Raw genomic sequence first — 26,868 nt, 5'->3', positions numbered from 1 at the left:
CACTCTACGTGACACTGAAGTTAAATTCCTGCTCTATGCAGTTGATCTGGTCCTGTTGTCGACCATAGAGCAGGGTCTGCAGCAGATCCTAGCACTGCTAGAGCAGTATGGTGAGACCGGGGCACTGACAGTAAACATGAACAAAACCAGAGTAATGGTATTCCAGAAGAAAGCCAGATCTCTCGGAAATAATTACCACTCCACCCTTGGCAAAAGCACTTAGAACACTGCACAAACTACACCTATCTAGCCTAAAAATCAGCATGTCAGGGAGTTTCAATCTGGCAGTGAATGCACTAAAAGAAAAAGCATGCAGGGTATTTTATGCTGTGATTGGAAAAATTCATATAAAGATCCCAATTAAAATTTGGCTAAAAATTTTTGAAAGTGTCATCCAACCCATTGCCCTGTACGGCAGTGAAGTGTGGGGTCTGCTCACAGAGCAGGATTTTACAAAATGGGACAAATACCCATCAGAAGCCCTGCATACAAAGTTCTGCAAAAGTATCCTTCAAATACAAAGGAAAACTACAAACAACACATGCAGGACTGAATTAGGCCAATACCCACTATTGATTAATATCCAAAAAAAAGCAATTGAAATTTGGCTCCATCTAAAAAATAGTAACATAAACTCTTACCATCATAAAGCCCTGCAATACCAAGAGCACTGCCCAGAGAAGAATCCCCTCAGCCAGCTGGTCCTGAAGCTCACTGCACTAACCCACACTAACACCAACCAGCTTCATGACAGCACCACACTAACACATACAATCAGAGTCAACCAAATTATAGCACAAAACAAACAAGAATACCTTATTCACTGGGACACACACTAAAACACAAAGCAAACTGGAATGCTATCAGGCCCTAAAAAGACACTACACCTTGGCTGATTACCTGACCAGGGTGAAAGATAACAAACAGAGACATACCTTAACAAAGTATAGGCTCGGGGAGCAGAGCCTTACCACATAGAAGGGCTGACACAGGCAGACATGGTTGCCCAAAGAGGACAGGCTGTGTGGTCATTGTCCTCTCAACCAGGTCAAGACAGACTTGCACTTTCTAGTGCAGTGCTCCAAATATAACCCATTAAGGTAAGCCTTCTTCCCAAAAATAGAAAAACTCTGCAAACAATTCCCAGACCTGCCAGAACATGAAAAACTCCCCATCCTCTTAGAAGAGGGAACAAGTGGCATTAAAGAGACAGCCCAATTCACAAGTGCCTGTCACAGCCTGAAGGACAGGGAGTGACACTGAGGCTCCACACACAGGGAGGAGGAGGGAGGAAAAGAAGAAATAAATAAATAAATAAATGCTATAGAATACATACATACTGTGTGTGTGTGTGTGTGTGTGTGTGTATATATATATATATATATATATATATATATATATATATATACACACATACATACATACATACATACACATATATATATATATATATATATATATATATATATATATATATATATATATATATATATATATATATATATATACAGTGCTGTGAAAAAGTATTTGCCCCCTATCTGATTTTCTGCATTGTTGCATATTTTTGAGACTGAATGTTATCAGATCATCAACCGAAAACTAATATTAGATAAAAGGGACCCTGAGTGAACAAATAACACACAATTCTGATACTTCATTTATTTATTAAAGAAAGTTATGCAACACCCAATGCCTCCCCCCTGTGTGAAAAAGTAATCACCCCCTTAGACTCAATAACTGATTACGCCACCTCTAGCAGCAATAACTGCAACCAAACGCTTCCTGTAGTTATTGATCAGTATCTCACAGTGCCATGGAGGAATTGTGGCCCACTCCTTCATGCAGAACTGCTTCAACTCAGTGTGTGCTATGCTTCAGCTTCAGCTCACGGACGGATGGCCTGACATTCTCCTGCAGAATTCTCTGATACAGAGCAGAATTCATGGTTCCTTCAGTGATGGCAAGTTGTCCAGGTCCTGATGCATCAAAGCAACCCCAAATCATGACACTACCACCACCATGCTTGACGACTGGGGTGAGGTTATTACTGTGGAATGCAGTATTTGGTTTTCGCCAGACATAACGGGGCCCATGCTGGCCAAAAAGTTCCATTTTTTGACTCATTTGTCCATAGATCATTGTTCCAGAACTCTTGAGGATCATCCAGTCCTTTTTGGCAAACTTGAGACGAGCATTCATGTTCTTCTTAGTGAGCAGTGGTTTCCGTCTTGCTTCTCTGCCATGAATCCCATTTTTGCCAGTGTCTTTCTGATGGTGGAGTCATTTTTAGCCCAGATCCCTGGATGTTTTTCTAGGGTTCTTTGTGACTTCCTGGATGATTTTACGCCTTGCTCTTGGAGAGGTTTTGGCAGGACTGCCAATCCTGGGAAGATTCACTACTGTCCCAAACTTTCTCCATTTGGACAATATGGCTCTGACTGTGCTTTGGTGGAGCCCCAGAGCCTTAGAAATGGCTTTGTAACCCTTTCCAGACTGATAGGCATCAACAACTCTAGAACCTATGTGCTGACAACTTCACTCTGATGGTAAGGGCCAAAGTTAGTCAGATTTATATTGTTAACCAAAGTATTCAAACAGCTGACCCTAATTATCCCTTTAATTGGGTTGAGTTAACTAGGGGGGCAATAACTTTTTCACACCCGAAGATTGCATGTTTGATTACCTTGCACACCAAACAAATGAAAGAAGCACCACACTTTGGTGTCATTTTTTTTTTCTCGGTCTCCGTTTATATACTACTACAACCCACAAAAAGATCTGACCAAATACAATGTGGAAAATGTGCATATATACACACACACACACACACACACACACACACACACACACACACACACACACACACACACACACACACACACACACACACACACACACACACACACACACACACAGTGGCTTGCAAAAGTATTCAGACCCCTAGCCAATTCTCTTATTACTGAATTACAAATGGTACATTGAAATTTCATTCTGTTTGATATTTTATTTTTAAACACTGAATCAATCAATTATTGTAAGGTGACATTGGTTTTATGTTGAGAAATAATAATAAGAAAAATAAAAAACTGAAATATCTTGCTTGCATAAGTATTCAACCCCCACACATTAATATTTGGTAGAACCACCTTTCGCTGCAATAACAGCTTTAAGTCTTTTGGGGTAAGTATGTACCAGCTTTGCACACAGTGTCGGAGTGATTTTGGCCCATTCTTCTTGGCAGATTTGCTCCAGGTTGTTCAGGTTGGTTGGACAACGCTTGTGGACCACAATTTTCAAATAGTGCCACAGATTCTCAATCGGATTGAGATCAGGACTTTGACTGGGCCACTGTAGGACATGGGACTGGGACCTTGAGATCAGGACTTTGACTGGGACCTTCATCTTCAATAGTAGTTACTCATACAATTGGGAGCCATTGCATAGCTTAATAAACTAGCCTAATATACACTTCATAGCACATGTATCAAGGTCTACAATTCTATGTGTTCCAGATGTTAAGGATATTACAAATGGTATCAAACATATTAATAAATATATATTGTATAATTATATATATATATATATATATATATTATATATATATACGCAAATTATATATATATATATATATATATATGCACATGGTGTTCTAAATATGAATTATAGGCTCTACAGGGATCAGATATATAGTGCACCTTTGCGAAAATGTCTAAGTTGTTTTTATTTTTTATTTTTTTTAACTCTGTTCAAAAATACAAAGGAAAGACAACATAGCCCCTGATAACAATGTGTAATCCAAACCACCCACATGACCTATAAAAAATGCCTCTGACCTTGTGACTTCTAGTTTATCAGAAAGCTGGGCACTGTAACCGCTTACATTTTCTGGGAATCAGTAACGATGAGTTACAATTTATTTTATTTCATAAGCATTAGATTACACGTGCAAGTTTATTTCACTGGTTCTTGGCGTTCAAAGTCACATGCCTCCCGTCTTCAAAGACAACATTTGCCAGAGTGAATGCGCTTATAACACATTATCCGCTACCTTCACTCATAAACTCAGCTACCCTGATCACGTGAAAAGGGGATGATAGGGCGGGATTGTTGACGTCATATACAGAGGCCACCAATAGAAGCCTTTGTTTGGAGACTTGTTGTTTGATGATAAACCTACAGAAAGGCAACTGCGGCGGTAGTTTTTTTGGGGGCGGGTATATGAGAGAGAAAAAATTGCAGTCGTTCAAGCAGGAGCGGAGGGGCTATTTGGTTCGTCCGAGTGAAGGGGAAAAAAAAAAAAAAAACCTATAAAAATTGAAGACGCATCGATAAATTTTAGTACAACCTACTTCTCCTGTCTGCTGCAGGGGAGAATGAGAGAGAATGAGCCAGCGAGATACCCTGGTGCATCTGTTTGCTGGAGGGTAGGTATTACATATAAATAAATAAATAAATAGTACACGTATATGATCATAGAAATGCAATGAGTGCTTTATAGTAGGTGCCCTGGTGCTCATTTCATAATTTATAAGTACAGCTTTTCTGGCCTGTGTCGGCGTTTTGAAAAGCTGCGTGCATGTCTCCTGCAGTTATGGTTAGTGGTTATAAAATTGAGAATGACAGTGACATTTTTAGCATCGAATGAAAAGGGTTTCTATTTTAACAGTTGTATGTGTTTATTATACGTACCAGTACGTTGGCATTGTACTAACTGTTACTGGCCAGGTATTTGTAGCTGCACAAATTAACCTTACAATTGTTTTTTTTTTAACAAAAAAACGATCTCAAGGCATTAATCGCCGTTTTGTAAACCGTTCAAATGTGATTTTTGTTTCTTCAGAGGGCTTGAAACAGTTTGAGATACAATAGCAAAACAATGTATTTGCTTCCAGATAAGTGCTATTTTCTTGCACGATCAGTCGTCAATCCAGTTAATTTATAGCTGTGTTCGGTGTATCGTATATCTAGGTTAGCTGAAGCCGAAGGGGCGTGTTTTCAAAGTACACGAGTTATATGCATGTACAGAATTTATTCCACACTAAAGTTGTATAATACAATGTATATGATACTGTTATTATTAGTGCCTGACCCTGTATTTAAGCCTGGAAATGTTTTGATGAAAGGGTTGAAAATTGATTAGGTAGGCCCATCGAGTATAGCAGATCCTCGGTTGTTTCCTGGGAGCGCCCCCAAGCCTGTCACACCCTGGTTCAGCCAGGCTGTCGCCACTCGGTGTCAAGCCTGTAGTTTCAAGGTTATTCTGAGGCTGTTTCACTGTTTTTTTTTTGTTTTTTTTAGACCGCGTGGAGATATTTACACATTTAATAATACGTAACGATCTGACGCGATTCGTGTTTTGGAATTCCAGCTTAAAGTAAACCACATTTCTACTCGTCTAAAGTCACTAAAATAACTTTTCGCAAAGCAAATCTACAGAAAGCAAACTTTTACCTTTAGTTATAGGTGTAAACGGTAATTTACAGGAATTTGCTTAATACAGGGATGCATCATAAAAAGTACTTCAATATGCAATGCACATACACACTCGTCCATTTTTATAAACGAATAGTCAAATTGTACGCAGGGATGTATATGATTTTAAATTGACTTTTTTTTTTAGGGGTTCAGCTTGTGTTACCTATATTGCCTTAGGCAGAGGAGGTCTTTTTTACGCATACTGCTTTTATAATGTGTGACCTTGTTCCCAAGTTTCCAAGTGTTTTGTAAAGACCGCACTAGTTGTTCTCTGATTAACTTTGCCAAAGGTACTAGGATTTAGATTTGATTTAGGAGGTGTATGCAGAATGGTTAGGCTGCAAAGCTATTGGATTTGGAAGCGTTTTTTTTTGTTTGTTTTTTTAGAATAGCTTCAGTATTTTGAAGAAGTTAATTTCAGCTCCCCTGATAACTAAGGCCTTCCACTTTTTGAGATTATAAATGTTTCTGTAGTGTACTACTCTCAAAGCCTTTGTTTACAAGGCGGTTATTGCATTTGTGATATGTTTACTGCAAAAGTCTAAACAAACCCTAACATTTTTTTCAGTAACCCATATTTGTAAAATAGTATGTTTCTGTTGGAATTCCAAAACCCATACTTCTGAACATAAATTAAACTGCTTTGCAGCCTGACAGTGGACATGTTTGCATGTATGTCACAATTAATAATTTGATTTTTTGAAACACACTTAAGTTAAAGCTGTAATAATAGTAAAGATAAATGACAAAGCAAAACAACTTTATTGTGTCTTTGTAATCTCGAAAGCCTGATAAGCTTGGAGGTGGACCAGATGAAAAACGTTTGTTTTGATTCTTTTATTCTCTCCAGTCTTGTGATGCCCACTAAGGTACACTGCACACGATGCTACACTGCACACGATGCAATTTTAAGTTGAGTAAGTTCACTATTTATTAAGACAGCAATGAAAGACTAAATTAGATAACAACATTCAAGATAAGGTGAGGTATGACACAGTGACAGCTTGCTTTATTTATTAAAGCATTGCGATTCAGTCGTAACATGTGCTTTTTAGAAAGCCAGTTTGATTAGCCCACCAATGGTTGCTCTACACTACCCTCCAGAAACAGCAGGTGGGCGAAACCCTGTTCATTTTGGATTGAATCCATATAGATCCTATTTAGAACATTTGATCTGCTGATTTTACTTTTCTTGACTATTGTGTATTTTGGATAAAATGTAACAGTTACAAAGATCCAGTTTAAAATAATGACATTTCTAGAACTGCTTTGAAAAAGACTTGATAACAGGAATGGAAAGACTCCCATTGCATGAAAGTTCGGTCCATTCCTGGTTTTACTATGAGTTTACTAAGACACATCAGAGCTTTTTACCTATACACTGGGGCTAATCAAGCACATATTAAAATCTGGAAAGGGTGAAACTACTATGCAATAGAATTCTTATTTATAACCCTGTGATAATCCTAACTGTTATAATAAAAGCAATATACCACTTATTAAAAAAAATAATAATAATAATCCAGTACTGTACTATTTTGTTTGTTTTTGTTTTTAGGGACGTATTGTTTCATTGTGAAACATAGCACTGTACTTTGCGGTCTGTTTCTTGGAGAAGTTGTTGCATTTGTTTTTAATGAATGTACTTGAACGTCTGAGTCAGGAGGTGTTACAGTAGATACAATTTAACATGTGGAGCTTTGTCAAGGTCTGAAGTGCCTTTACATTTAATCTCAACTTCCACTCCCCCATCTCAGAGCCCAGACTTGAAACCCAGCATTGAGAAACCCCCAAGATGCACAGTGCATCGCATTGCATCTAGTTTAATCTAGCAGGGTACAGTAGGGGCATTTTAGAGATACAATTAGCTGTTGCTAACAGATTTCAGTGTATCAGCTGTTGAGACAGAATCTTTGGGGTTTTTTAAAGTTCCTTGGTTGTATGTATATTTATTTTTTCTCTGCCCTATAACACTAGCTTTAATCATTTCCCATTCACTTAATAGATGATGGGAACCAAACTGAGTGCCCCAATTTCTTAATTCTTTCAAGTCCTTGATCTGCTGGGTCCTGTATATTTGGGGTATTTAAATGTTAAATCATAGTGTATTCCTGTCTTCTATTCTTAATTTTAATGAAAGTCTTGAGTTAGTGTTATACTTTTTGGCAGAACAAGAAAGATCCAGATTTACCCATAATCTAACTTGCTCAAACGAAAGTTTATACAAAAAGTGAAAGCTTCCGAAACCTGTTTTCCTGTATACCAACATTAAAATAATGCTATCTCCAGGAGAGTGGTGCCTTTCTTGAAATCTGTCCCCTAATGTGTACATTCTTTATAGACTGCTTGTACCCAAAAATAACAAAGCACCGATTTGGTTAACAAGTCCCGCGTTTAGTGATGCTTTCAATTTCTTTTTCTACTTTCTGGGTCAAGTAAGACATATTGGAGCCTTTCAGGCAGCGACATGATGTCAAGTCGTTGATTTCCCTGATGGTTCAAATGTTGCACGCGTAGGTTTATGGGCTAGAAAAACCCATAGCGTTCGACATGGCGGAGTACAAAGCTTTCGGCTGCTTGAATAACAAGAGTAAAAGTAAGATTAGAAAGTTACTTTGCATGCCAAAGCCTATTAATTAGGAACGAGCGATCGTTAAACTGGGGTAGTCTGACCTCAACGCTTCATAGAAGTACCCTTCTATTTAGGGGTGTCACGATACGAACGTTTTCTCATGATTATTGTGTGTGTTATCACGATAATTGCAATAAACATGATAATTTGCAAAGATCTACAAAAAACCCTTACAAATTTATAAGGTGTACTATTTATTAAGTTATAATAGGTATGAAATCAGTATAGCTTAAACTTAAAAAAAAAAAAAAAAAAAATATGGTGCTTACTTATAATACAATAAATATTTATACAATACTCAATATTTGAAATGCAAAACTCTGACAAAAAAAATAAATAAATAATTTGGAGCAATTCCAAAGTAAAATAAAATGAGCCTTGCAGAAAGAACTTGGTCATCATCCTCATTATTTTTTTTTTTAACTAAAAAAAAAGATTGTCCAGGCTTTTTCAGTGTTTTTCTTGTATTTTTATTATTTGTTTTCCTTTGGTCATTTAAATTGTTCTGTTTTGGTGCCAACAGAGTCCAGTATGGGGGGGGGGGGACGACGACAACTGACTATAAACATAAAAATGAAATATTTTCATTGGCGTGAGGTGAAACAAACTAAAATGGCACTGATTTCAGGTTTTTGTGTAAAAACACTAATGTTCTTTTGAAAGACATGATCGTAAGGGTGTTACAATATTTCCATATGTTCAGTATTTCCAAATGTTTTCATATTTGTCTGATTACATCTTATTCATAAATAAAACAGCTACTCGTTTATGTATGCATGTATTATATTATATCACCAGCATAGCTCTCAACAAATGTCTCATCACATTTTCTCTAGGTTTCAATTTTCAAATGTATTTTTGTTTTTACTTTTAAATTTGAAATGTAAATTAAAAATAACTTAAATTGACGTTTTAAAATTATGAACAGTCGTAAACCCCCTCACTATGTAAAAACTACTGAACTATTTGTATACTATACACCTTGTATAGTAACACACCAGTATTAATTATAACCAGCAAACTCTGCTCAGGAGGACGTTGTTTTTCTGGCTTGTCAGTTGACTATCATTTTAAAAGTACTATGCAGAGCAGCTAAACACAACTTGGTAGCAAATTAAAAAGCAGGAGACAGTTTGTTCAACAGTACAGAGCTAATTAAAAATAGTTCATATGACCAAGGTTTATCAGTGTTTGAGTTATTTATTTTTAAACAGGAAGTCCAATATACAAACTGTTCATAACATTACTAATTTTACTGTGTATGATCAAAGACGTCTTAAACTCAGATGATTGAAAACATTAATATTTAGTTGAAACAAAGACAGATTCAAGGATATACATCAAGTAACATATTAATTTAAATATCTGATAGTCGGTTATGTTCAAGTACACTGCACAGAAAGATCACGTTGAAAAGAATTACAGCAGCTACAACATAAAATAAACACATTTCAACTGTTAATACTTCATTTAACTTTAAACTGTTCATACTTTGTTCCTTACCAATGTTGCTTCTTTATTAAGCGTTTGGTGGTGATCTCTTTAATGCATGAACATGTTTGCTATGTTGCTGCTCTTGCAGAGAACACTAACTGTGCTTGCTTTACAGCTTGGACCCTCCCCTCCAACAATTTGATCGTCTTTTTTTTTTTTTTTTTTTAATAAACCAAAATAATCCCATATTATTGATTTCATTCATTTTTTGGAGGGTACAGCTGGTTTCTCTTCACTTTCTGTCATCTTGTAGTGCTGTTCGCGCCGCAAACGCACAAGTGATTCGAACACAGCTGATCTTGCACAGTGCTGGGCCACATAACACGACCAATCACAGCATTAGAAAAGTAGATGAAAGTTTATACACCGGAAAAGAGTATGCAGGACGAAGTATACAGTATGGTACTGCCAGATTACTTTAAATTCCATCACTGCATTTTTAACTTTGTATTAATAATTTAGCATTACAAATTATGACTTGAGGTTGACAGATCCTAACTATAAATAATTACAGCAATATTAAATATTGATGATACAATAATTGCCAGAATTTTTATCGCGATTATCTTTTTATCGTTATATCGCAACACCCCTACTTCTATATAATCGGATAAATGCCGTCGCAAATTATTGTTGCAGCTATAAACTAGCAGTGTTTGGAAATAGGGAAATCAATGACCCGGCGTCATATCCGGTGCGCCATACGAGAGACAAAGTGCATAAATGCTCAACGTTGTTTTAATGCTTTTATATCATAACTTGGCCGAACAGGGGCTTTATATTGTTTTCAGCTACGTGTTTTGTGTTTAAATTATTTTATTTTCACTACCACTAAAGGTACCCTTTTAAGGTAGGTACTGTAATGGTGTGCAGTTTTTCCAAGAGACAGTAGTGGCTTTATGTTGGAGAGCACTGCAGCTGAAAGACGTGCTGTATTAGGCTGGAACTGGAATGTGAGATTGCAAACAACCAAGCTGCATTTTAGGGGAAAGGTTAGTCTCGCAAGTACTTGCTATTGAGGTATAAAAATAAGCAGTCATTTGTTACACCAGTAATCAAATAATCTCAGGACCCTCCAGTGTGTTTACTTCTGAAAAGGTAGTTTTTTGCTGAAGATTTACAAACTTCCACCCTTTCTTGAATGTTTAACCATTTGCAAGATATCCATGTCAAATATAAGGTGTTATTCAATGTCTGCTCAAAGCTGTACACATGTTGTCCCATCGATAGTAATGTTGTTGTAGCTGCAGCAGTATTAAGTAACAGCACTCTGCTAGAGGGCTTGTCATGACTTTGGTTATAAACATTCCCATGATTAACATTTAAGTAAATAAAATGATTGTTAAAACCATAGGGCACTACATTGAAGATGTGTGACCTTTAACTTTATTGCACTTATGAGAGATGTTATTCATTTAATATCACACTGTGGGCTGGTTTCACTTATTTAGCACAATGTTGGACTACAATGCCTTACTTAAAATAACAGGTAGTCCAAGATTAGTGCAAATCGGCAAGATTGAGAAAACAGTGAAAGTTGTTTTCTTATTTATACATAATAAATAGAGTTCCAAAGGGTTTATTTTCATATATTTTTGACTACGGGTTTATATGGGTATTTGAGTTTTCTATTTGCATACCTGCTATCTAGGTAAGAGGGTGTCAACTTGAGTCTGGTCCTACTTGAATTTGTGATCAGGGCGCATGCTTGAACGAGAGAATGCAGGGTTGTCAATTCCATGATCCAGAGGTAGACTGCCCTTTTTGTTTTAAATGTTTGTATTAGACTAGCAGCTTCGTACCGTCCATTTAGTGGCAAAAAGAAAAACACATTTCATCACGCAGTGGATGATATTACCTGATAGGAACGCTAATACAGTAACAGAAGTTGTAAATGCTTGGTTTTTGTCTTGTCTTGGAATGCTGTTTGAGTTATTTTGTAACCTGATCATTGTAAACTAATGCTGGGTTGGATTTGATCAACCTATAGTGTACTGCACAGCAATAAGCTACAGGTGGATTGTTATAAAACCTTGCAGCACTAGGAGAATCGCCCAACATTTTAGTAACCACCAGTCCATAGGGATGCAGTCCAGCAGGATTCTTGGCACTATAAGATGCTGTCATCTACTTGGGGTAGAAGCTGATCAAATCAACCCCCTTAAAGGAAATGCATTCAATTGAATGACCATTTTCTGATTGTGTTGCTCAGAGAATTCCACACACCAAGGCGCCTTTTACTTGTGTTTTCAAGCCAAACTTGCTTCAAAATTTCATTAGTTGGCATTATTATTATTTTTTTTTTTTTTTATTCTTGTATGAGTAAGTTACACAATACATATTAACACCCACAGGCACACCAGTACGCAGTAGATTTAATTACTTGGAGATCTTAATTCAAGATCAGACGATTAGTTCCATTGCGTATTTTTTCCCTTAAAGGCTTTTTCAAGTTGGAACAACTGTACCTGCAAACTCCCTTTTTCACCTGTTATATTGGACAATAAAAGTTGTGTGTATTTAATTGTGTGTGTGTAATTATATATATAAAATCATAAATTATGTGTGTGTATATATACAGTACCAGGTTTTTGTCATAATTGACAATGTTTTACGTCGTATACGTTTCTGTAAATGCTTGAAAATGAAAACACGTCGCAATATACAAAACATAAGGAGTATCAAAGTAATGTTCAAGAAATTTGAAAATTGTCTCCAAATCTTGGATTCCTCAAAATAGTCACCCTTTGCTTTAATAACACCCTCACAAGCACGAGGCATTTGGTTAACAAGTTTCAACAGGAAATCACCCGACATGTCTTCCCAGCTCTTCTGCAGCAATTCCCAGATATGTAGGGCACTTGTGGGTAGCTTTGCTTTGACTCTTCTGTCCAGTTCGTCCCATACACGTTCTATGGGATTGAGGTGTGGAGACTGGGCGGCCAGGTCATTAGATTGAGTTGTCCTTCACTTTCCTTCTTGGCTAGATAGTTCTTGCACAACTTTGAGGTGTGTTTCGGGTCAATATCTTGCTGAAGAATGAAGGACTGCCCAACTAGCTGTAATCCTGATGGAATGACATGCCTCTGAAGTATGCTATGAAAGCCTTGCTGGTTGAGCTTGCCGTGGACTTGGTAAAGATAACCAACTCTGTTACCAGCAAAGCAACCCCAGGCCATGACACTGCCTCCTCCATGCTTGACAGTGGGAACCACACATGCAGAACTCATGGGCTCACCCAAATATTTCAAATTTTGACTCGTCGGTCCATAAGACAGACTTCCACTCCTCAAAGGTCCAGTTTCTCTGTTTTTTGGCCCAGGCAAGTCTCTTCCTCTTATTCTGCACTCTTAACAATGATTTCTTTGCAACAATTGTTCCAGTTAGGCCAGCTTCACACAATCTCCTCTGAACAGTTCATGTTGAAACATCTTTACTTCTAGTAGCATTGAGCTGAGCTTTTATTTCTGGGGTGGTTAATCTCCGGTTTCGCAGACTTGTGACTCGAATTAACTTGTTCTCTGATTCTGAGGTCACCCTTGGCTTGTCTGACCGTGTTGGGTCCTCATGAGTGCTAGTTTCTTCAAATCGTTTGATGGTCTTGGCCACAGCAGTTACAGACACTTGCAAAGTTCTTGCGATTTGTCTTAAAGATTGACCTTGTTTCTTAAAGTAATTTACAGTCTTTTTTCTTTGCTTAACTGAGCGTATTTTGCCATTTTCTGCTCCCTTACATTCAGGAATGACAAACTTGCTCCCTTTACTTTATAGTAACCATGGACCCTCACCTGTTAACAATAATTGGTGACAAAAGGTTAATTGGGTAACATGCTAGTTAACTCGGAGAACATCTAACATAGACATTTTTATACTTAGGCCAGTGTTCTAACACAGTGTTATACACATTTCAGACTTTTAACTGATTTGGGCTTCAGACTGAAATCCCCTTGCTTGGGTGACCATTTAATTGAAATTGAGAAGATTTACATTTTCATTTAAAAATTAAATTTTTGAATGCAATTCACTTATCAGCTTATATAAGTACACGTTTCATATAATGCAATATTAAGTGTTTATAGACAAGTTTATACAGTTAAAAACATAGATAATCATGAAAAACCTGGTTTCAAGCAGGTGTACTCAAACTTTTGATGGTATTGTCTGTATGTTCTTACCAGTCACACGTGATTTCCGACTCTCTTCTGATGCAAAGCCCATCTCTTTAATGTTACAATTTATCTGAATATCCATCACAGCCTGCTTTTTTCTTAATTCTCTCTAATGCCAAGTCAGTCTGTCTTCAATTGTTCAGTCACACAGCGCTTCCTCCAGTTACGAAAATGCAGCGAAAACAAAGCGAACGAGACAAGCTACGGTAATGTAAGTTAATCGTCAAACTGTTGTAGATACTGTGGTCTTTTGTTGCTTTTGTGCATTTTCATTTGCAAGTGAACTGTGACATTAGGGCCTTATCGAGCATTATATTCGGCAATTGTGAGTACCGACTTATAATAGTTTACGTTTTACGGAGTTCGGTGCATGGATAACATTTAGATGTTTTGCTGTTGGGTCGTTTTAATGGGAAATTTTACATACTGCTACAATACATACTGGATTTAAGTATGTACTGCATTACAGTTAACGTGTTGTCTCGTTAGTTCGATGTTTTTCAGGATCCTATTGTTTGGAATTAAAATACTAAGTCTGCCAAGCAGAGATGAGTTTTTCATAAGTATCGTGACTCTGGTGTATCGTCTCGCCCCATATTTATAATTTCAGTAATGTAAAACCAAATTTTGAAGCAGTGTTTGAATATTTTTATTTTACTTTTTTCAGTCATCTTCATTCTATGTTTCACAATAATTGTTCATCTGAACATAATACATTTTTAAAAAACTTTGGGTTTTAACAGTTTATCATTTTGCTGTTTGACAGCATGCACCATAGTGTTCTGCTGAAAGTCATTTCACTTTTTTTTTTTTTTTAAATGTTTATTTTTCAATTTGTGTGTGAAATGGTATTTGCATGTTATGCTTTTCATTTCAGGTGTGGGGGCACAGTTGGCGCAATATTGACATGCCCGCTGGAAGTGGTGAAAACACGGCTGCAGTCTTCCTCTGTCACGCTGTACATCTCTGAAGTGCATCTCAGCACTATGAATGGGGCTAGTGTCAACAGAGTCTCTCTTGGACCTCTTCATTGCCTGAAGTAAATGTGAACTCTTTTTATAGACAAAGTTAACTTACACGCAGGACAGAAAAGGGCATTGCTGAAATCTTTATCTACCTTGATGAGCGTTTATTCCTATTACTAGAGCACGATTACGTGCACGTGTCCCATACAATTTCTAGATAAACTGGTGAACTTTTTGGGAATGATTCTTTTTTAAAAAAAAAAAAAAAAAAAAAAAAGTTTTTGTGCCATTTTATAATCTATTGCTCAGACAGCTTTTGTTTGGAGGCATGTTTTTATTTTGTCAACATAAAATGTTACTGTATTCTGTAATGGCTTTGCCTAAAAAAAAAAAAAAAAAAAAAAAAAAATCCTGCATAGTAAATTGAACATAACAAAGGTATTCTACAGGTTAATGGGATTCCCAGTAAAGTTTGTTGCATATAACTTATTATCTTCCATTTCTTTAAGACTAATACTGGAAAAAGAAGGCCCTCGTTCGCTTTTCAGAGGGTTGGGGCCTAATCTGGTGGGTGTGGCTCCTTCCCGGTAAGTCTGTTCAGAGGTCACGTTAACGGCAAATTTAGCATCCTAGATGCAAAATAAATCCAATGGAAAATCCATTCTGTCTTCCGTTCACGGGACACACACAATGGAAAGGGATGCAGGCATGCATATTAGCGCTACTCTATTACACTGCAGTAAAATGACCGTGAAATACGTACTTGTTTTTTTTTTTTTTTTTTTTTTTTTTAAACTGTTCTGCAATATAACGGCATTTGATTAAAGTACACTCTAGTCCTGTAGGTGGTAGCAATAAACCTTGTTTGGTTTATGCAGCAATATTTAGGATGCCTTGTCCACACCTATATAATCTCAAAAACCGTACTTAAACGTTTTAATTAATCCCACTGAAAGCATCCACACTTAAGTACCGTTTCATGTTTAGTCAGGCATAATGCGTGCACACACCATTACTATTGAAATAGTTCTGTTACAGTTCCTAGCAGTGCAATGAACAGTGGAAATTAATACGATAGTATCCATATTGCTAAGAAATAAAACAAGTATTTTGGAAAAAGTAAATGTAAACACACACAAGTAGGGCTTGAATTTTTGTGTTTTTTTTAATCAGGTGATGTCCCTTTTCAACTAATTTAGCAATATTGTTTCTTAATTAAACTCAGAAAAAGCTGTTAATTACAAAACAATCTTTGCTTTTACTTTCATATCTTGCCTGACATTAATTCTGGTCCATTTTAGTTTTATTTCTTATTTTGAAATAAATACTTATTTTGAATGGGAGATGATGTATCTGTGGTTTGTTTGAGTTACTGGGCAAAAAAAGCACATTCATGCGGCTGTACAGATTTTCAAGAGTATTTGCTTAAAAGACACAGTACTTCTGTTATTAGATTGCAGAAAAATTTAAAAACACACATAGATGAAGGTAACAGTGCTTAGAATCCCATCTCGTCATGTGAACAGTCTACTGTGCGTGTTATATATATATATATATATATATAATGTATGTATATCTATACAGACAGATTGTTTAAACTACTATATGGTTAAACGTTCATAAAAATGAACCAAAATGCACATCCCTGTAGTTTATTAGCCTTTAACAATAGTTTAGTATTTGAGGGATGGGACGCAAAATTTGGGACATGTGCGTTTCAGGAACGCATGAACAGAAAAGCTAGCAAGACCTCTGTGTCTTGTTCCATTTATTGGGAATTGGTTCCTTATTCAAATAAACCGTAGCTCATACTTGCAGTTTGAATTACAATGGGATTTAGACTTGTCAAAGGTTTTAAGTGCAAGGAAAAAAAAAAAAATGATGCTACCTGTAGACAGGTTGTAAGTATTCTAAATTGATTTGAGAAGAGGATTATTGGTAGTATTTGCTTTTTTTGGGCTGTCATCCTATAGCAATGACATTGTTGCAACATAAATAAAGTAGACACCTGCTACACCACCCTTGAAACCAGTTAGGCAAGAGGGGAAGAAAAAAAAGTTAGCATTGACTTGGTCAGCATTATGAATCACTTCAAGTGTGTTAATAACAAGGTTAGAACATGTAATTGAAATGTAAAGCATAGACAAGGCTAATACTAAGCAGATAGACAGGTCCTTGTCAGAGTAGAGCTGTTATGCTTGTGTAATATTTAATGTGTGTAATAGCTTGACAAATTGCAGGCCCAGAGGTAAGTCGCAGTAATGCTATGCATGTGACATGTGCATTGTTGATCACTCTCTGGTGTTAGACCCAGCTAATGAGATTTCCCTAAAGTTTAATGTTATTTAGTAATCTAAAACATTGGGAAATGTGGCAAGATTTACCTTGATTGCTTTCAATGAAAGTTTGCTTCTGTGTTGTACATAATGATTTAGTGACCTAAAGTACCTAGACACACCTTTTTGTTTGTAACCAGTCACAATGCAGATAAATTGTGAAGGCAGAAGCCAGATATGTCTTGCAGATTTATAAAGCTGAAATCAGTAGGCTGGAAAATGTTTCCCACATCCTGTCTGTATTGCTCACATTTCCCATGATTCATTTACTGCGAGATGGTTCTAAAGCCTCTTGCTCAGATTTGTACCTTGGCAACACAAAGCAATTAAGATTTTGTTTCTGTTTTATATAGTATGTGCTGTAGTGTATTCACCACAAGAGCACAGTCGTTAGAGTGGCTTCAGCCTTCAATTTCAGGATGCGTAGAATGTTTTATTGTTTCTGATCTTAATTGCAAACCTTTTGACTGAATTAGATCACACCTGACCTGTTTAACACAAGGTAATAGTGCTCTATAAAGCCCCAGCATACTGCAGCAGAAAATGTGATATTTTTTTTATTTATTTTTTATATCAAAGTGGCCACTCCTACTCCTACATCTCCCATTCCAGTTTGTTTATCCTTCCAGTACAAACAAGTTTCCCTGCAGCAAAACCTCACCCTAGCCGTCTTAATTCCTGGAGAGGTCACTGGAACTGCTAGCCCCAGTTTGAAGAAACTGCATGGACGTGGGCCACAGGAAGTTATTCCACAACGCTGCCAATCAAGGTCACAGTGACTCACTTTTCAGTGTTGACTCCTGATCAGCTCAGATATTAAAGGCAATATCTTGTGGACAGCTGGCTTTTGATAAAACTGGTCTTTTTTTTTTTTTTTTTTTTGATACACTATACCTGATGTTGACCTGCTTTTCATGTTAGACACTTATAATGCAATATTTATATCTTTGGCAAAGGTTTTAATTTACTGTCCAACCTTGTTTGCTAAGGCCTAGTAGTAAGGTTAAGTGTTGGATCAGCTATTTGCAAGTTAGCAAGTATTGTTGATTTTACCAACTTTTATATTTTTCTACCAACTTTTATATTTGTATATTCTTTACACCCTCAGTCATTCAGGAATATTACATTCATTCTTTCTCATAAACAAGTTAATGTTTATGGTTTGTAGCAAAGCACATTGTCAAGTCTTTGTTTTCTCTTCTTGCATGGGCGTAACTTCGTCAGCAACCAAAACCTATAAAGACAGATGACTTATTCCAATATAAACACCAAGAAGAAAGACTCAGTTTGTTCTGGTTAAATGAATACTTTTAAATTGTTTTTGTTTTTTGTGTGTGCTGTGCAGATTATCTGAATTATACAGGAAATGCATTATTTAGTTTGAGGGCCCCCTAACCAAATAACTTGTAATTATTCTGTAATAAAGGAGTTAAATTCTAAATGTTAATTACTTGCATAGATCCAGTAGCATAGCATTTATTACAGAACATATTTCCAATGTAATACCTCATCACAATCAATCCTTTTCTTGTATCAATATGTTAGTTCAAACTCACCCACCAGTATTGTTCACTGTGTCCTCCATTTATAGAGCTATATACTTTGCTGCTTACTCCAGTTCAAAAGAGAAATTGAATGGTATTTTTGAGCCAGATTCAACCCAGGTGCACATGGTTTCAGCTGGACTTGCAGGTAAGGATCATGTATAGTTTTATATTTTTCTTTAATTGTGCCAGCATCTTATACTTTTTAGGATACAACCTTCAAAACTGCAGATGTTAAAGGTAAAAGCAAGGGGGAGGAAAGAATTACAACAATTACTTTTTATTTTGTTGCTTGTTTGTCTTTTGATTTTTTATTTTTTTTAATCAAAGGTCAAACAGAACATATAGGGACACACATCGATTTAATAGCTTTAAGTCAATAGTGTCTCTTTCTCAGCCATTATTAAATCTATTTAATAGCAGCTGCTGTATTTGTAGGCATAAACATGTGCAAGTCGTGCAAAATAATCCTTGTAAAGCCAGCAGTGATTTCAATTCATTTTGTTCTTACTGGGTTTATTAACTGTACATTGCTTTGTATACATAGTAAAATTGGCAGGTGAAGGAATATATGGGAGTTTATGACAAAGGGATTAGTACTTAATTGAAACAGTACTTTGGAGAAAAACACAATTGTTTAAAATCAGTTATGTATGTAAAATATATGTATGTATAGTGGCTCTCAAATATATTCACCCCCCACCCCCACCCCCCCCAGTTGGACTTTTCCACATTTTATTGTGTTATAACATGGAATCAAAATTGATTTAATTAGCAGTTTTTGCCACTGATCAACACACAAAGTCCATCATGTCAAAGTGAAAAATAAAATCTACAAATTGTTCTGAGTACAAGTATAAAACCAGAAAACAATTGATTGCAGAAGTATTCACACCCTTGAGTCAATATTTGGTAGAGGCACCTTTGGCAGCAATTACAGCCATGAGTCTGTTTGGATAAGTCTACTAGCTTTGCACATTTCTTCTTTGCAAAATTGCTCAAGCTCCGTCAAGTTAGATGGGGACCTTTGAACATTTCAACTCTTTCCACATAATCTCAATTGGATTGAGGTCTGGGCTTTGACTGGGCCACTCCAGGACGTTGACCTTTTTGTATTTAAGCTACTCCAGTGTGGCTTTGTCTGTATGTTTGGGATCATTGTCCTGCTGGAAGATGAATCTACTCCCAAGTCCCAGGTCTCTTGCAGACTTCAGTAGGTTTTCCTCCAAGATTTATCTGTACTTTGCTGCATCCATTTTGCCCTTTGTCTTCACAAGCTTTCCAGGCCTTAATGCAGAGAAGCATCCCCATAGCATGATGCTTCCACCACCATGCTTCATGGTAGGGATGGTGTTCTCGGGATGATGTGCGGTGTTAGGCTTGGTCCAAACATAGTGCTTAGCATTGAGGCCAAAAAGCTCTATTTTGGTCTCGTCAGACTATAGAATCTTCTTCCAATTGGTCCGATTCTCCCACTTGCCTTCTGGCAAACCATAGCTGGGATTTGATGCAAGGTGTCCCCCCACCCCCACCCAAACAATGGCTTTCTTTTTGCTATTGTTCCTGTATACAGTGTCTCCCAGCACAGCCATGGAAGTCTGTAACTCCTTTAGAGTTGCCATAGGCCTCTTGGTAGTGCCCTTCTAGCCCGGATACTCAGTTTTTGAGGATGGCCTGTTCTAGACAGATTTACAGTTGTGCCATATTCTCTCCATCTCTTAATAATACTGTGCTCCGGGGGATATTCAATGCCTAGGAAATGTTCTTAGATGTTCCCCTGAGTGGTGCTTTTGAAGAACCTTATTCCGGATTTGCTTTGACTGTTCCTTTGTCTTCAAAAACATGAAATCATGTGAAACACCTTAATTGCACACAGGTGGACTCTATTCATCTAATAATGTGACTTCTAAAACAATTGGTTGCACCAGAGCTTATTTGGGTGTGTCATAGCAAATGGGTGAATACTTATGCAGTCAATTATTTTCTGTTTTATATTTGTAATTTAGAACAATTTTTCACTTTGACAATGGACTTTTTTGTGTTGATCAGTGGCAAAAGCTCCTAATTTAAATCCATTTTGATTCAATTTTGTAACACAATAAAATGTGGAAAAGTCCAAGGGGGGGGGGGGGGGGGGGGTGAATACTTTTGAGAGCCACTATGTATGTGTGTGTGTGTCATTATCTCTATCTCTGTCTCTATGAGATCAATGAGGCAAGTCCTGCAACATGGATATTTTCATGGTGCATTCAGGTCCATTCATGTGTGTTTTTGTCAGTCGACAAATAGTTCTCCAGGTTGGGGTGGGACCAGATATTGCCATTAGGACTTGGTCTGTGGCACAGGTTCTTTCTGCCTGAGAAATTTAAGTTTTCTTAAATTTATCTTGTGACCATGAAAATATAAAATACATTATTTTATTATTGCATGTCTTAGAAGTCTATAAATAAAAATGGGTAATGGTAAATTATTAGCACTCTGTCTTTAGTTTTGGTTGCGAAAAGCAGAGATTTACATGTGTTACTAACTGCTTCTAAACAGTACGGCTTGACACTGTTTGTATATAGTGCAGATAAAACGCTAACATTTAGGCATGCAGCTGTGAAGCAGAATGATGACGCTGGATGGCCCCTGCTGATTGACATCTGAGGTAGCTCATTGATTTCTTCTCCGTTATAATGTGCAGATTCATGACTGCCTTGCAGCCTGCCAGCTCTATTAACCTTTTATAATTACCCAGTTGACGTCTCAGGTCCAGTAAGAGCCCTGTGTCGAGTTAAGGTAATGACCTATACACATTTTCTAGTCTCGAATGGAAAATGCTAACCTTGTCATTAGTGGACAGTTCTTGTTCATGTCAACCAACAGCGTAAATATTAAGCGGTGACCGGTAAATGTTGCTAAATGTTGATTCAGTTTGTTACTGCGGAAGATAATAATGGTAACGGTTATTTATGTAATCAAACCTAAACCGTACAGGATGTTCAGGTTGAACGGAACAAGATTAAAAAAAATAAATAAAAAAATCTAAAGAGCATGTAGTTATGCCTTGCTTGTAGATTTATGTTCTAATGTGTGTATTTAGTTTGACTAGTACTGTACAAGTTACAAAGTTTACAGTAGCTATTTCTTCCTAAATTAAAAAGTTTAGCAGCAGAGATGGGCAATTTAATTGGCTGAGTTACAGGGCTATCTGAGCCATCTGACTTTCGCGATTCACTGGACTTATAAGGCTCTTAATATTTAAAAAAACAATAAAACGTTATTCGACATTTGAAATCTATCCGAAAGTTTACCCCAAAATTTGCCAGAACATGCGCTGGATTATGATCTCTGCGTAGGATGTATTCTGCTTCACCTGCAAAAAGAAAATAAACTTAGCAATATCTTATTTTATTTGGTTATCTTTCTTTGAAACAAAGAATGTTTATAGAAAACAATCTCTTGTCTTTTTACTGGGGAGGGCTGACAAGGTTAGCATTTGAACAGTCTTTCATGCACTGCTTGATTTTTTTTATTATGTTTTTATTTATTTTTTCAAAATCACTGCTAATGGGTAGGTAAAACATACAGTGTGTTTGTTTATATATAATTTAAACAACTTAATATATTGCTGCCACTGGCAGATAATTTAGTACTCATTTGTATTTTTTTTATGTTTTAGTTTTTCATTAAGATTTTTTTTTTCCTATTGTAATATCAAAGCACAGCAAAAACCTCACAATGATTGATTTAGTAAAACCCTTCTTCCATAGGGGTTTAGGGTTGCACGTTCACCTAATGTCATTGTGGTACAGAAAAGCCTGTGTCTATTTTAGGCATTTACTGTAGATTTCTCCCGTGAAAAGAATGAGATCCCCATCCGCAGGTCACACCCTGCAGAAATAAGGACTAGCTTTATCCCCGTGAGTACTCAACAGAGCATCTATTGCAGCCTGTAGTTTAAACTACGCTTTGCAGTTTTGTAATACAGTTGATAGTGTTCTGTTTTTGTGTGTTTTTTTTTTTATTTTAAATGTAACATATATATATAATTTATTTAATGCTCACCTTTTAGAATTTTATTAAATATATAAATAGTACTGTGACTGTTAACAAAATGGTTTTCTGCACTGTTCACTGGTTGGAAAGCGTACATTTTCTGTGCAGCCTAGGGGGAGATGGTAAAAGCCACTTCCCACCTGAAGGCTGTTTTTCAAACACACAAACAACTTGAATTACAATGCAGTCTCAACATGCTGCTGCTTCTACGTTCATTGACTTATGAGAACATTGCTGCGTACTATATATGATGCTTAACCTAAATAACTTCAATAATACGAACACGCCTTGTCTGACTTTAATTGTAACGGGCCAATAAGTCTACAGAATTGAAATGCAACAGTTTCTTGTACGTTGGAAGAAAGCAAATGGCTTTCAGTTGGTATTGGTTCCTTTTTGGAGCCGCTTTTGATTCATATTTGAATTTCTTTGACCGAAGAGCCTCTTTAATGTTGGCCTAATTTGTTAAACAGCTGGTGCAAGTGAGTGATTTCACCACACTTGATCGTTCATGTAGTGAGCTTTAATTCTTTGCCTTGGAGAGCAGTTCTCTCAGAACTGGTGTAACTCTCCCATCCCCTTATTTTACTAGCGCTTAATACCGTGGACTGTAGTGTCTGAGGAGCAGGCTGGAGACTTTCTAAGGGCAGAAATGTATTTATTATAATGCACAAAGTGATGCCTTTACATTTGACATTATTCTGCAGTATATTTCATTTTTATTGTTTACAACGCTAAGAAAAAAAAGCTATAGGCAGGTATGTTTAGATTGTAACTTGAAGAAAGTCATTTAGGAGCACCTTTTTAAATAATTTTAGGTTCACATGTCTTAATTCCTGTGTTAGCAGATTGATTTAGACAACAGATTTAGTGAATAGATGTTTGTGTCCTTGTGAGCTTTTATTTATGGCTCTAATGCGTATGCATGAACTGTTTTGCCTATTAAGTGGTTCAGTAGAAAAATTGATTTCAGAGGTCCAATATCAAGGTTATTTATCATGTATTAAGCTATTGTTTGTTTATGGCTTACATTGCAACTCCTCCACCTACACCAATAATTGTAGTTTAGGGCTGTTCCATTGTTTGCATTTTTAAAGGGGCGTATAAATACAGCTTATAAATGTCAACACAACACAATTAAAACCGTAGTCAAGGCTTTTGTTATGTCTACCCCCTAGTTATCTCAATGCATTTGTTTTTGAAACATTACCATCTCAAAACCTACATCTATTGCAATTTCTTTGTAGGGTTTACTGCAATCACAGCCACTAATCCTATCTGGCTAATAAAGACTCGCTTACAGCTGGATGCAAGGTAAGAAAGCATATTGTTGCTGACTATACACAGTCTTACACAGACCAACTACCATGATTTATCAAAGCTGGCTTAAGAAATCATACTTTAGTGATTTAAAAAAAGACACATTTAAGACACAGATTACTTTATAGCAATCAATTTGGTATTTTTTTTTACATTGATATAAATGATTACTGTATTGACCTCTGCGTTATTGTTCAATTTACTTTTCACTTTGTTGCTGTCTAGTTACCACCTCATACACGACTCTTACAACAAAAAGACTCCAGAAGCTGTGACACATTCAATCCTTACTTTAACACAAGACCTACTATTTGTTAACCAAACTAAGTACTGGCTACCTGACACAAAAGGCTTCAGACTGCCACTGTGAATCAGCAAAACTATTTGTAGCAATACCAGTAACAAACTGCTTACTGTATTTTCTATTTGTGTGGATAAATTGTAGAATTGTATGGTAACCAGGCGTTTATTTCAGTTGCTCTGCATATGTAATTATATTTTATGTCGTATAGTATTTTCCCTGCAAAATTGTCTTTGCGAGTTGTGTATTATTGCATCTTCTGATTTAATCCGTATTGCAAATCTCTCTCTCGTTTTTTCTTTCTTGATTTTTTTCAGAAACCGGGGTGAGACGAGAATGAGCGCATTTGAATGTATCAGAAAGGTTTATCAGTCTGATGGGATCCGTGGTTTTTATAGGGGCATGTCTGCTTCTTACGCAGGCATCTCAGAGACTGTTATTCATTTTGTAATTTATGAAAGTATTAAACGTAAACTACTGGAAGCTAAGACTGCTTCTGCCATGGACAATGAGGAAGAGTCTGTGAAGAATGCTTCTGATTTTGTTGGACTGATGTTGGCTGCAGCCACCTCGAAAACCTGTGCCACTTCTATAGCGTATCCTCATGGTAAGAGCGGCATTTCTTGTTGTGAAATTTAAGATCACGATAGTTCAGTGTGTGCTAACTTGCAGGATAAAAAATAGGTCTTTTGCCCTCAAGGGAATATTGCTCACTGTATTTGGGAACAAAAATAAACCTATAATTAACAATTTGTCATCTATATTGGAGTGAGATACTGTGTTACTTTAAAGATTGGACCAAAATTGTTTAAAGAAGTTATTAAAAATCCAGCTCACTTCTAACCAGAGCTAGCTTGCTTTGATCTCTACCGTTGGGTTGTGTGTTTTGTATAACTTTTTTTGTGTGTGTGTGCATTAATACTCTTTTCACAATACCCAACACCTGTTATGATTGTATGATTAACTACACAATACAATGTCTAACAACTTTGTCTTTCTGCCACTTCCTCCTTGCAGAAGTAATTCGAACCAGGCTACGAGAAGAGGGAACAAAATACCGATCTTTCTTCCAGACGTTATCAATGGTTATAAAAGAGGAAGGCTACAGAGCGCTTTACCGTGGTCTTACCACGCATTTGGTGAGACAGATTCCAAACACCGCTATTATGATGTCGACCTATGAGCTTGTAGTTTACCTGCTTGATGCATAATGACTAGAAGTCTGACCGTGAACAAGTTGGGAGACCAAACGACTGGAGCGGACCAGGAAACGCCAAATCCCATTTGGTGCCAGGATGGAAAAGAAACCGGAAGGACTAAAGTTACAGATAAAGAATGACAGCCTGGTAAACAGTGAAGTCTAGTTCTGAAAGGAAAAATGGTTAACCAGGGCTGTCATACTGTGCATCTGTCTCGCTGTCAATGAGCTACTTTATATATAAAAAAAAAAAAAAAGCCTGCTAACAGGAGAATGCCTGTGGCACAAAAAAAAAGCCAGCTTGCAAAGCTGTCATGTTTCCTATCATGTTTTAAATAAGGATAACACAAAGGTTAACGAGCGGTGGTTCCCTTTTTCTGAAAAAAGATAACATTGTTGAAAGTGCTGTGTTACAAATGAGGGTCCATAAAACTAATTGAAATATAATATCCTGCTTTTCTGGTATGTTTTAATAGTTTTTTTAAATTGTAAACTAATGCATCCTTTTTTTAATTTTTTTTTTTTTAACATTCAACTGAAGTTAAAGGTCCTCTTTTTTTTTTTGTAAGTTTTAAAAACTACAAACTGTTATATGCAATGCATATGGGGCTGTAATACACAGTCCTGTATGTCTAAAGAATGCAGCTGTAGAGTTCAAATCTGTGTGTACTGTAGACTGGAAATGGAAGTCTCTCAGAGAAGTCTCTCCCTATGTAAATTTTATATATATATCTATTATTATATATTATATCTTACCTATAAAAAATATATATAATTAGTCTTCAATTTGAATGGAAATCAAGTTTTGGTTTCTGGAGCAATAAACCATGATGCCATCAGACACAGGGAAGGTTTCAAGTATCCAGGTAACAAACTCTATTCACGGCAGCATTATGGTACCTTGTCATAGCAAAACATCTGTTAACTCTCTGATTGCTGTACCTGTCCATCAAACTTTCAGAAGTGACTGTCATACATAATAGGAAAGATGGAAAATATTTGATTAAAACATTCCCTATTTTTAGGGCGGCATAATTGCTTTTAGTGAGCAGTGTAAGCTGTACCGCTCCGAATGGGTGAGTGGGGCTTGTGAATTGACGGAACTTGGCATCGTTGGGGTTAAACTCCATAGTAAGAATTGGTAGAATTAGCAAAACATAAGGAGTCCCTCATGTTTAAGGTTAGAGTATTGGATTTAGGACAAGCCTTCAATTGGTTTACAAATGTTTTGATGTGAAATCCATTAATACTGTAATATGCTAATTTGTTAAATAAGCCCAGTGTTGTCAGAAACAGAAGTACTGGAACCCCCCTCTTATTTCTTTGTTTTGCAGTGTGCATGTGGCCTTTTACGTGGCTGTTCATTGTGCAGTGGACTGTGTCCTATGCAATA

At 36.6% G+C, this 26,868-nt stretch overlaps 1 protein-coding gene across 1 annotated transcript; it reads left to right on the top strand.

Moving 5' to 3' along the window:
• Positions 1-4,159: 4,159 nt before the first annotated feature.
• LOC121323165 (solute carrier family 25 member 36-like) lies at positions 4,160-26,155 on the top strand. The gene is made up of 7 exons (XM_041264042.1): positions 4,160-4,424; positions 14,648-14,809; positions 15,245-15,322; positions 18,663-18,763; positions 23,904-23,970; positions 24,595-24,884; positions 25,295-26,155. The coding sequence occupies exons 1-7, from the start codon at positions 4,384-4,386 to the stop codon at positions 25,486-25,488; spliced, it is 933 nt and encodes a 310-aa protein (XP_041119976.1). The 5' UTR covers positions 4,160-4,383; the 3' UTR covers positions 25,489-26,155.
• Positions 26,156-26,868: the final 713 nt, after the last annotated feature.

This window comes from Polyodon spathula, chromosome 11 (assembly GCF_017654505.1).
Source record: "Polyodon spathula isolate WHYD16114869_AA chromosome 11, ASM1765450v1, whole genome shotgun sequence".
NCBI lineage: Eukaryota > Metazoa > Chordata > Actinopteri > Acipenseriformes > Polyodontidae > Polyodon > Polyodon spathula.
The sequence above is the reverse complement of the archived record's forward strand: the minus strand, read 5'-3'. Positions and strand labels throughout refer to the sequence as shown.

Bases quoted from the DNA above. Each gene is read 5' to 3' on its own strand.
- LOC121323165 (XM_041264042.1), top strand. From the start codon at position 4,384: ATGAGCCAGCGAGATACCCTGGTGCATCTGTTTGCTGGAGG. The intron at 4,425-14,647 runs GTAGGTATTACA...TTTTCATTTCAG, and splicing joins GTGCATCTGTTTGCTGGAGG to GTGTGGGGGCACAGTTGGCG. The intron at 15,323-18,662 runs GTAAGTCTGTTC...CTCCATTTATAG, and splicing joins GTGGGTGTGGCTCCTTCCCG to AGCTATATACTTTGCTGCTT.